The sequence below is a fragment of the Oncorhynchus gorbuscha genome, linkage group LG15 (genome assembly GCF_021184085.1).
Source record: "Oncorhynchus gorbuscha isolate QuinsamMale2020 ecotype Even-year linkage group LG15, OgorEven_v1.0, whole genome shotgun sequence".
In the NCBI taxonomy this organism is placed as follows: Eukaryota; Metazoa; Chordata; class Actinopteri; order Salmoniformes; family Salmonidae; genus Oncorhynchus; species Oncorhynchus gorbuscha.
In genome coordinates this window covers 55,316,162-55,328,790 of record NC_060187.1, presented here as the reverse complement: position 1 = coordinate 55,328,790, position 12,629 = coordinate 55,316,162, and the positions used below count along the sequence as shown (strand labels likewise).

At 42.3% G+C, this 12,629-nt stretch overlaps 1 protein-coding gene across 1 annotated transcript in view; it reads left to right on the top strand.

Moving 5' to 3' along the window:
• Nucleotides 1-2,909: 2,909 nt before the first annotated feature.
• emc2 (ER membrane protein complex subunit 2) overlaps nt 2,910-12,629 on the top strand; it is a 50,222-nt gene continuing 40,502 nt past the window's right edge. Inside the window, exons 1-2 of the mRNA XM_046301862.1 lie at nt 2,910-3,033; nt 6,867-6,980. Coding sequence (XP_046157818.1) covers nt 2,994-3,033; nt 6,867-6,980 — 154 coding nt within the window. The 5' untranslated portion in view covers nt 2,910-2,993. The remainder of the gene's footprint in view (nt 3,034-6,866; nt 6,981-12,629) is intronic.

Sequence of the window (12,629 nt, the reverse complement as noted above, 5' to 3'; positions counted from 1 at the left end):
CTTCTCTCTTACCATTCCCCTTCATCATACATGATTTGACTTTCATGAATCTACTCATTTCAATAAAAACTGACAGTTTACACCCCACCACTCAATCACATTACACATGTTAATAGCAGGCAAAACAATAGAAGCAGCAGAAATATTAAAGTCCATAGAAATGAATAAAATACATTGAACAGGTCTCAAAAATATGTTCGATTATTCTCGAGCTTGTACGTAGATTGAATGATCATTTGTTTTTACACTATTTAGAGCACATATGTCAGAGTCAAGGCCCGCGGGCCACATCCGGCCCGCGAGAAGGTTTTTTACGGCCCCTGGGATGATCTTGATTTATTATTAGAACCGGCCCGCAGACCGCAGCAAGCCGGCAGCCCGCAGATCTTTTACACGCACCAATACTACATTTCCCACAATGCAACGGTGACGCACCGAGCAGTAGGCTGCTTCATTTCAATATTTATTGGCACAGCAGTTGTCAGCATCACAGTCAAATTAACTTTCAGATACCCATCAAAAATGGCAAAACGGAAGGTGGACACTGAGAACCGGGGGTTTCAAACAAGGTGGGAGTCGGAGTATTTGTTCACGGAGGTAGCTGGAAAACCTGTGTGTCTTCTGTGTGGAGAAAGTGTGGCGGTACTGAAAGAGTATAATCTGAGACGACATTATGAAACGAAACACGCGGACAAAAACAAGAATATGGACATGGAACAAAGGCTACAAAAGGCAGAGGAATTAAAACGAGGCCTCAAATCTCGACAGGCTCTGTTCAAAAAAGCCAAATCACAAGGCCAGGCTGCTGTCAAGGCCAGTTTTATTTTGGCAGAAGAGATCGCTAAATCAGCCCGGCCATTTACGGAGGGGGATTTCATCAAAAACTGCATGATTAAAGTTTGTGACGAAGTTTGCCCAGAAAAAAGGCAACTCTTTTTAAATGTGAGTCTGAGCAGAAACACCATTGCCGAGAGAGTAGACCAGTTGTCCATCAATCTAAAAGAGCAGCTTGTGAAAAAGGGAAAAGATTTCATTGCATATTCCTTGGCTGTGGATGAGAGCACCGACATTTCTGACATTGCCCAGTTGTCAATTTTCATCCGCGGAGTTGGCTCCAGCCTAAGCGTGACAGAGGAGTTTTTGGCTTTACGTCCTATGCATGGCACAACTACGGGGCATGATTTGTATGAAGAGGTGTCAAGATGTGTAAATGAGATGGAGCTGCCTTGGGAAAAACTCGTGGGTTTGACAACCGACGGAGCACCTGCGATGTGTGGACACAGGAGCGGACTGGTGACGAAGATACGGGAAAAGATGCAAGAGGAAAACGCGACAGGTGAGCTGACAGCTTATCATTGTATCATACACCAGGAAGCGTTGTGCGGTAAAGCCTTGAAAATGGAGCATGTAATGAGCATCATCACGCGCACAGTTAACTTTATCAGAGCCAAAGGTTTGAATCACCGCCAGTTCAAGGCATTTCTGACGGAGTTAGAAACGGAGCATGGTGATTTGCCTTATCACACAGAGGTGCGATGGCTAAGCCAGGGAAAGGTGCTTCAAAGATGTTTCGAGCTCCGTGAGGAGATTTGTCTGTTCTTGGACAGCAAAGGGAAAGACACAACACAACTCCGAGACGAAATGTTTCTGTGTGAAATGGCTTTTCTGTGTGACATTACGAGTCATCTGAATGCAATGAACTTGCAGCTGCAGGGTCGGGATCGTGTCATCTCTGATATGTACAGTACAGTGAAGGCATTTAAAACCAAACTGACTCTATGGGAGACGCAGATGCGGAAAGAAAATTTGAGCCACTTTCCCAGCTGCCAGACCATGAAAGAGAAGCTCTCTACCAGTGCGTTCCCGAGCGCACAGTTGGCTGATAAAATAGGTATGCTTGCCGCTGACTTTCGATGCCGATTTGCTGACTTTGAAGCACAAAAAGCAGGTTGGAACTGCTCGGTAACCCATTTGCTGTTGACGTGGAAAGCTCACCACCAAACCTCCAAATGGAGTTGATTGACCTCCAATGCAATGATGCACTGAGGGCAAAATATGCGGCAGTGGGTGCTGCGGAGTTCGCCCGTTTCCTCCCCGACACAATGCCCCAGCTGCGCATCCAGGCTGCTCAAACGTTGTCTATGTTTGGCAGCACATACCTGTGTGAACAACTGTTTTCTTTGATGAACTTGAACAAAACATCACACAGAAGTCGACTTACTGCTGAACACCTCCACTCAATTCTGAGGATTTCCTCAGCTCAGAGCCTTACCCCGAACATTGATGAACTTGTGGAAAAGATGGGACACCACCAAGTATCACCCTCAACCTCAAACAAGTGAACATTACTGTGCAATCACATATTTAGAGTTTTTACTCAGTTCAAGTTTAAAAGTTAAAGTTTAATATTTGTTTTCACTGCATGTTACTTCTCCTTAAGCAAAGTGTTGTTTTTGATTAATAGATTTTTGCACTTTATTTTATTGTATTTCAATCCAATTATATTTTAAAAATATTTCAGTTGAGTGGATGATAGAAAATTGCTATTATTGTTTTTTTCTTTGAAGTAAATTTAGCCCACTTTTGCTAAAATAGAAAATATAGGCTACTGATGGTGCCTTGAATACCGGTTTCTTTCATTTAATGTTCATGTTATGGGGATTTTTATATAAAGGAAATTTGTCTTTTGTGTCTGTTGAAAATTAAAGATTACTGACAGAGCCATAAGAAAATATTGCTTTATTTATCTGATCATATTGGAATATATTTGTTAGGTTTTCAGTAGGTTCAATTAGGTTCACTAGACTATATGCGTCATTAAAAAAAAATTCAATGAACATTCGAACAGTCCGGCCCTCGGCTTGTAGCTAAATTTTTTATTTGGCCCTCCGTCCATTTGACTTTGACACCCCTGATTTAGAGTAAGGGCTCAGTGAGCAAAATAAACAAGCCACACCCAGTTCAATGACGCAGAACCTGTGCTGCCAAGAAAGATGGCGTCGGTATCAGAAATGTACGATGTAACCTGGGAAGGTAAACACAGACGACTAAACGTTTTAATGTACTGTATGACTGAAAGTGTGCTGTTAAATCCTTGTATAATTCGACGTAGTGCATTTTAACTATCGTTCAGGGGATGTAGCTGCGTATGTCCATCTCATCAAGCCAACTGCTAACTTGTTAGCTCAGCTTGCTAACACGAGAGCCACTTGGCTAGCACATTATTTCTGCCTTTCATTGTTTTAGCAACGTTAGATAGCTAACGTTAAGCATTGATTAATCTGTTATTGCTCTATCCCATTGTCGTAGCTAACAGTCCACAGCATGTGTGAGTTTACATGGATTGCACAGCAGGCTAAGCTAGCTAGCCAGCCTAGGTACCTAACGTCTGTCAGCTGATTATAACTAAGTTAGCTAGCTAGCTACCTGCTGTCATTGTTCTGCATCAATAGATGGCTTGCTAAAATACACGGTCTTGCAAATGATACTACTAATAGACAGGGAACCTGTTTTGGTGATTTTCTTGATCAAAGTAAATCACGGCACCTTTTTGTAATCTTTCAACAGTTAACTGATTAGCTAAGTACAATGCCATTGGAAATTAATGTTGTAAATGTAATTTATGTAACTAAAAATGACACTTAAAATGATGCTGTAGCTGCCTCCTGTTGACTAGACATATTGATAATTAGTACTTTGCCAAAATACTGTTTTAAAGTGTCCAAATCAATATGCAGGAACAGTTTGCGATGCATTGCCTTTGGAAAGTATTAATTATCCTTGACGTGCGTTATTTGTAACTTATTTTATACTTACTGTTTCTGCCACTGTCTCTTATGACGAAAAGGGCTTCTAGAAATTAGGACAGCGATTACTCACCTTGTGTATATAAATACTTTTTTATTTAACAAGTCGGACGAGAGGGATTTACTCCTGACACCCGACAAGGCCCTCATCTACCTACGTTATATAGGTATGCACGTCAGTTTTGACATCGGTGTTAAACTAGACATTGGGCCGATGCCGAAATGCTTACGATATATCGTGCATCCCTAGTACATACCCCAACAAGAAGCCATGGATTACAGGCAACATCCGCACTTAGCTAAAAATGTAGTTATTTTCCGGGTTCCGGTTCTGTTCTTTGATTACCCCTGGCAGTAATACATACTGTCCACATCATGGAAACTCAGATTAAAAATAAAAGAAATCACATTTCTCACTACCATTTTTGATGTAAAAAATGCTCCTAAGCACAATTTAACCAGCCACTGTGTCCATAGGGTCTGTGCAGCAGGCTGGAAGTTTGACGTCCCTACTACTAATAGATAGCTATTACTAGCTAGCTAAAATATAAGCCTGCGTGTTGACACGGAAGGACAGAGCATTGTTATGCGAGTTTTCCAGAGTTTACTTAAGCTTGCTTGCTAGGTATATATTTATATACCTTGCTAATGAGCTTTGTTTTACATGTGTATACAGTGCCTTCAGAAAGTATTTACACCCTTGACTTTCTCCACATTTTGTTACAGCCTGAATTTAAAATTCACTGGGCTACACACAATACCTCAGGATTTTTAAAATTACTATCTCATCTCTGTACCTCACACATACAATTGTCTTACAGATTCAACCACAAAGACCAGGGAGGTTTCCCAATGCCTCGCAAAGAAGGGCACCTATTGGTTGATGGGTAAAGAGAGAAAAAGCAGATATTGAATATCCATTTGAGCATGGTGACTTTAAAACTGTTAGAGTTTAATGGCTGTGATAGGAGAGAACAGGATGGATCAATAAACTTTTAATTACTCCACAATACTAACCTAATTGACAGTGAAAAGAAGGAAGCCTGTACAGAATGAAAAAAATATTCCAAAACATCCATCCTGCTCGTAGTGCTGAACGATTAGGGCTTTTTGAGTTTGATTATTAAAAATGATCACATTCCGGTTTTGTTTTAGACTGTTTTAAAAGCATTATGTGGGTTGAATTCTTTAACACAGAATAAAACAATTAATACAACTCCCATGATGGTAGTGACTGCCCATTACTGCTTACCACATGAACTATTTATTCCCATTTACATTACTTAAAATATTTCAGTTGTGTATATTACATTTGTTTTATTTGATGACTTTTTCTTTTCAATTCATCTCATCTTTATAGAGCTGCTGCCTATGCTGTCTGACAATCACATTTTTTTTGTACTTTAAAGTAAATAAGGCATACTTTTATGACAGCTGAATACCAGCTATCAATCACTTAGATCATGTATTATCAGTTAGAGAACTCACAAAGGAGCAACTGCTCTTTATCACCTCACGATCGCACATTCTTCTGTCTTCCGTAGCAGGCGAAAATAAACTAACCGGACAAGTAGATGCACAATGGATTATGGTCATTGTTGTTAATTACCACTTTTAATGCGCTAAACTATGTAGAATATGGGCCTGTTGGAAACTACAACTTCCTACTACTTCACACAGTTCGGGCATGATCCGATGTATCTCTAGAGAAACTGTGTGATGTACACAATGAGCTCACAGAAAAAAAAAGTAATGTAAAGTAATACTGCAATAAATGTGGCACAGTAATTAACTTCTTGTCCTGAATTCAAAGTGTTGTGTTTGAGGCAAATCCAATACAACAGATTACTGAGTACCACGAACCATACTTTAAAGCATTGTTGTGCAGCAACATGTTATGGGTATGCTTGTAATCGTTACGGACTGGGGAGTTTTTCAGGATAAAAAGAAACAGAATGGAGCAAAAGTGTTGTCAGAATTTCTGTTCGTCATTTCAGAGCGTTTCGCTATCGGAGCGTTCAGAGCGTACTCTGGACACTGACTGAGTAGGGTTGCTCCGAGCGTTCTGACCTCACAACGGCAGTCAAGCACCCAAGCTAACGTTGTCTACTTCCAGACACAAATGAGAATCTCACTCTGACCATTTTACTTGCCCTATCACACCTGGTTTGGATGTTATCGAGAGCGTTGGTAACTGTGCTGCTGGCAACAATTTTAATTGTGCTTCACCAGCGTTTACTGACGTTTTACCGACGTTTACTGACACCGGCCATATTCAACGGGTGTTGAGTGTTCGTAAATTCATCAGTTATTCTGTCGGAATGGGTAGCCAGAGTAAATTTACGAACACACCCCTTGTTCGGTCAGCGTTGTGTCAAGTCACTCCGGTTCAAACTGACTGGCGTATGCAGAAAGTATCCAACTGATCTGTCGATAGCGCCTGCTAAATTTGGGTCATCAATGTTGTTGAGAAAAGTAGCAAAACTTTTGTAGTTCTCGATTTCAAATGTTATATCTTTCAAAAACGGCAAGGTAGAGAGGACTCACAGCTCACGTTATAGACAGAAGCATGCTACATGGCTGACCAATCCAAACTCATCGCCCGGGATGTCCAGCCCAGCAATTATCTCAGCCAACTAATTGAACAGTCCAGGTATGCAAAGCTCTATAGGCCTACCCAGAAACACTCATGAAACTTTCTGATGACACTGTATGTCAGGAACCAGTAGGTAGCCCAGATTTTTAGAGCGGTGGACCAGTAACCAGAAAGTGTGCACTGAACTGCATACTAGAGTAGAGGGCTGCTGGGTCAGGATCATTACCATCCACTACCTTTGTGCTATTGAGCAAGTTAACCCAATTGCTCCAGGGGCTGATGGTGTGCTGCTCACTCTCGTGTGTGTGTGTGTGTGTGTGTGTGTGTGTGTGTGTGTGTGTGTGTGTGTGTGTGTGTGTGTGTGTGTACGTGCGCTCTACCTGATCCAATATGATGTTTTATGAAAGCATGTCATTTTTATATTGCCTGAATCCTGAGAAATGTTTTGATAATTGTGTTCACAGAAATGAGAGACAAGCTGCGGAAGTGGAGGGAGGATAATCACAGAAACAGTGAGCAAATCGTGGATGTTGGTGAAGAATTGATAAATGAGCATGCGTCCAAACTTGGAGATGACAGTAAGTACATATGCATTAAATCAAGAGTCACAGCAGAACAATTTCTAGTGCTGTTGTAGTAGGCAGAATCTGTTTGTACACAATGATCCACAACACTAGCCATCCATCACAAGATGTTTGGGAGACAAGGACTTGATTTGTCAATTTGGTTTCATTCTTGATTTATTTTATTAATTGAAGAAAAAGGAGCATTAAAATAGGAAGGATTTAAACTGATGTAGCCTAGACGTATAGGTAATGGAGATGTATAGTGTTTTCAGGCATCAAAGACATACACAAAGCCAACATTTACAGTCAGGCATGTTCAATATAGACAACATTTAGTGGCAGAAGGGGAAATGAATTAATAGACTGTATTCTCAGTCTGGCAGAAAACATGCAAATACTGCAATCTAGATTTAATATAGACTGCTATGGTTTGTGGTTTCACTGCAACATGATTGCTAGAACAGGTTGTACAGTAGGCCTATGACTGATTCGGTCTTGTCACAGTTCTCTGCTCAAGGAAGGGCATCAATCTCTCAAATGACTGGTTGTCCAATGATTGATTTATTCAGTATGGAATTAAGGAGTACTGGCTGTTCTTTAGTACAGGCATAGAATAGCAGGGAACCAACCTGAGCTCATAAGTATACTGCTGGAGAGATGATTAAGCCTGTGTTATGCTGTGAAGACATTGTATACATGTAGTTCTTTACTCAGTACTTTGTTGAAGCACATTTGGCAGCGGTTACAGCCTCGAGTCTTCTTGGGTAATACGCTACAAGCTTGGCGCTCCTGTATTTGGGGAGTTTCTCCCATTCTTCTCTGCAGATCCTTTCAAGCTCTGTTAGGTTGGTTGGGGAGCGTCGTTGCACAGCTGTTTTCAGGTGTCTCCAGAGGTGTTTGATCGGGTTCAAGTCTGGGCTTTGGCCGGGCCACTCATGGACATTCGGAGACTTGTCCCGAAGCCACTCCTGCGTTGTCTTGGCTGTGTCCATATGGTCGTTGTCCTGTTGGAAGGTGAACCTTTGCCCCAGTCTGAGGTCCTGAGCACTCTGGAGCAGGTTTTCATCAAGGTTCCCTCTGTACTTTCATCCGTTCATCTTTCCTTCAATCCTGACTAGTCTCCCAGTCCCTGCCACTGAAAAACATCCCCATAGCATGATGCTGCCGTCACAATGCTTCACCATAGGGATGGTGCCAGGTTTCCTCCAGATGTGACCCTTGGCATTCAGGTCAAAGAGTTCAATTTTGTTTCATCAGACCAGATAGTCTTGTTTCTCATGGTCAGTCTTTCGGTGCCTTTTGGCAAACTCCAAACGAGCTGTCGTGCCTTTTACTGAGGAGTGGCTTCCGTCTGGCCACTCTACCATAAAGGTCTGATTGGTGGAATGTTACGGAGATGGTTGACCTATTGCAAAGCTCTCATCTCCACAGAGATGCTCTGTCAGTGTGACCAGCCATGGGAGGGCCTTGGAGGGCGTAGGCCCACCTACTTGGCAGCCAAGCCCACCCACTGGGGAGCCAGGCCCAGCCAATCAGCATGCTTTTGTCTCCTCAAAAGGGCTACCCCCCCGCCCCCCCCAGACGATCCGGTTGGACAAACTGCCGACTTCTCTAAAACGACGTTGGAGGCAGTTTATGGTAGAGAAATTAACATTCAATTCTCTGGCAACAGCTCAGATTGACATTTTAGAATGACCTTTTTATTGTCCCCCAGAACAAGATGTGTGTGATCATGCTGTTTAATCAGCTTCTTGATATTCCACGCCTATCAGGTGGATGGATTATCTTGGCAAAGGAGAAATGCTTACAAACAGGCATGTGAATGGTGGTGTGCTGTAGATCAGCTCCTTTATCTTGCGGAGAGAGGGGTTGTTGTCCTGTATCCACACTGCCAGGTCTCTGACCACCTCCCTATAGGCTGTTGTTGCCGGTGATCAGGCCTGCCACTGTTTTATTTTTTGTTGTTGACTTTTTCTCCCCAAATTCGTGGTATCCAATTGTTTTTAGTAGCTACTATCTTGTCTCATCGCTACAACTCCCGTACGGGCTCGGGAGAGACGAAGGTTGAAAGTCATGCGTCCTCCGATACACAACCCAACCAAGCCGCACTGCTTCTTAACACAGCGCGCATCCAACCCGGAAGCCAGCCACACAAATGTGTCGGAGGAAACACCGTGAACCTGGCAACCTTGGTTAGCACACACTGCACCCGGCCCGCCACAGGTGTCTCTGGTGCGCGATGAGACAAGGACATCCCTACCGGCCAAGCCCTCCCTAACCCGGACGACGCTAGGCCAATTGTGCGTCGCCCCACGGACCTCGCGCCTGGTTACGACAGAGCCTGGGCGCGAACCCAGAGTCTCTGATGGCATAGCTGGCGCTGCAGTACAGCGCCCTTAACCACTGCGCCACCCGGGAGGCCTCCGCCACTGTTTTCATCAGCAAACGTAATGATGGTGTTTGAGTCATGCACTTCTTCTTGTAGCTCTTTTTGGAGCATTGGTAACGTGTCTGTCTCTGGCACTTTGAATGCCTAGTTCTCACCTCGGAAAGCTTATACTTCCCATCCAAAACGCCACAATATTGATACATTTGTCATGTAATTTGATCGATTTGTTTGCGAAAATCAATTTGTGGGGCAGTTGGCGCCTCAATACCTTGACTTTTTCCACTTTTTGTTGTTTTACAGTCTGAATTTAAAATGGAATCAAATGAGATTTTTGGTCACTGGCCTACACACAGTAACCCATAATGTCAAAGTGGAATTATGTTTTTCAAAAAAGGCTGAAATGGCTTGAGTCAATAAGTATTCAGCCCCTTTGTTATGGCAAGCCTAAATAAGTTCAGGAATACTAGTTTGCTTAACAAGTCGCATTCTGTGGCAAGGAAAAGTATGTGAACCATTGGTCATAGAATTTGATCTGATCATCTAATTCATAACCATCCAAACACAGTCTGCTTAGACTAAGAACACACCAACAGTTATACATTTTCATGTCTTTATTGAACACACCTTGTAAACATTCACAGTGCAGAGTGGGAAAAGTATGTCAACCCTTGGATTTAATAACTGGTTGACCCTCCTATGGCAGCAATAACCTCAACCAAATGTTTTCTGTAGTTGCAGATCAGACCTGCACAATGGTCAGGAGGAATTTTGGACCATTCCTCTTTGCAAAACTGTTTCAGTTCAGCAATATTCTTGGGATGTCTGGTGTGAACCGCTTTCTTGAGGTCATACTGCAGCGTCTCAATCGTGTTGAGGTCAGGACTCTGGGCCACTCCAGAAGGCCTATATTCTCTTGAAGCTATTCTGTTTTGGGTCGTTGTCCTGTTGCATCACCCAACTTCTGTTGAGCTTCAATTGTCGGACAGATAGCATTACGTTCTCCTGCAAAATGTATTGATAAACTTGGGAGTTCATTTTTCCATCAATGATAGCAAGCTGGGGCCTCCCGGGTGGCGCAGTTGTCTATGGCAGTGCTAGCTGTGACACCAGAGAGTCTGGGTTCGAGCCCAGGCTCTGTCGCAGCCGTCCGCAACCGGGAGGTTCATGGGGCAACGCACAATTATCCCAGCGTCGTCAGGGTTAGGGAAGGTTTAGCTGGCAGGGATATCCTTGTCTCATCTCACACTAGTGACTCCTGTGGCATGCCGGGCGCAGGGCACGCTGACCAGGTCGCCAGGTGTATGGTGTTTCCTCAGACACATTGGTGAGGCTGGCTTCCGGGTTGGATGTGCGTTGTCAAGGAGCAGTTGGGTTGTGTTTCGGAGGACGCATGCCTCTCGACCTTCGCCTCTCCCGAGTCAGTGCGGGAGTTGCAGCGATAAGACAAGACAGAGCACCACTACTACCAATTGGATAACACAAAATTGGGGGAGAAAAAGGGGTGTATTAAAAAAAATGCAAAAAGAATGCAGCAAGGCAGCACTCTACCATACTTTACAGTTGGGATGAGCTTTTGATGTTAGTGTGCTGTGCCATTTTTTTTTCTCCTGCCAAACAATTCTACTTCAGTTTCATCTGTCCACAGAATATTTTGCCAGTAGTGGAACATCCAGGTGCTCTTTCTACAGAGGCAAAAATAATGTTTTCGAAGTTTAAAATTAAGAGAAGGGAGGGCTAGAAATGTAATGTTTGTAAAATATTTGAAGTGGTAAGAGGATGATAGCAGTGCCAGCTATGTTGTGTGAGGATGTTGAAGCACTACATAAATTCAACAGTCACAAGATGGGAGTTCAAATAGGCCTATGGAATGTCAAGGAAACTGTGGTCTACTGTTTAAATGTGTTGAATGGAAACTGAAATCTGGACACTGACTGTAAGTCTATAACATCACCACATAACCTTATTAATAACTCATACAGAATTAAGCATTTCTTGCTGTACAATTATACACCAAATGTAGACCAAATTTGAACTTGGGAACAGGAGTGAGAAATATGATTTATTTATTTCTCTGTCTTGAGAGAATGCAATGCTCAATTATATACCATCTGTAGAGGTGCTGTCTTTATTATAAAAGCTGATAGTATTTCAATCACATAAAATATGCACCAAAGCTGAACTGAAATCTTAAGTCTTTTTCACAGCTTTCTTTTTCCTTCCATCCAGTCAAACTGATGTCATTTGGACATTTAGCGTTATTTTTTATTTTTTTAAACATTATTGTATTTTCTCCCCAGTCCCTAAATGTATTTGCTCCGTGAATGACCGAGAGAACTTGACTGATGTCAACTAAATTGAAGCATTAATTCTAAATCAAATCAAATTTTATTTGTCACATACACATGGTTAGCAGATGTTAATGCGAGTGTAGCGAAATGCTTGTGCTTCTAGTTCCGACAATGCAGTAATAACCAACAAGTAATCTAACTAACAATTCCAAAACTACTGTCTTATACACAGTGTAAAGGGAATAAAGAATATGTACATAAGGATATATGAATGAGTGATGGTACAGGGCAGCATAGGCAAGATACAGTAGATGGTATCGAGTACAGTATATACATATGAGATGAGTATGTAAACAAAGTGGCATAGTTAAAGTGGCTAGTGATACATGTATTACATAAGGATGCAGTCGATGATATAGAGTACAGTATATACGTATGCATATCAGATGAATAATGTAGGGTAAGTAACATTATATAAGGTAGCATTGTTTAAAGTGGCTAGTGATATATTTAAATCATTTACCATCAATTCCCATTATTAAAGTGGCTGGAGTTGGGTCAGTGTCAATGACAGTGTGTTGGCAGCAGCCACTCAATGTTAGTGGTGGCTGTTTAACAGTCTGATGGCCTTGAGATAGAAGCTGTTTTTCAGTCTCTCGGTCCCAGCTTTGATGCACCTGTACTGACCTCGCCTTCTGGATGATAGCGGGGTGAACAGGCAGTGGCTCGGGTGGTTGATGTCCTTGATGATCTCCTAGGAACGCGAAGCGAGGCGGCTATCTCTGTCGGCGCCGGAAGTATCGATCTATTACATTATTCTGTTGAGCAAGGGTTTATTTAGTATTCTCGGCAACATAAAATGACAAAAGGGAAGCTACATGTATCTATTATATAGACAAGTTGACTAACAAATAGCCAACCAAAATGTTGAAAACATCTAAATCAGGCAAAACAAAATTCTGCACCCCCTGTCAAAAAAATCAT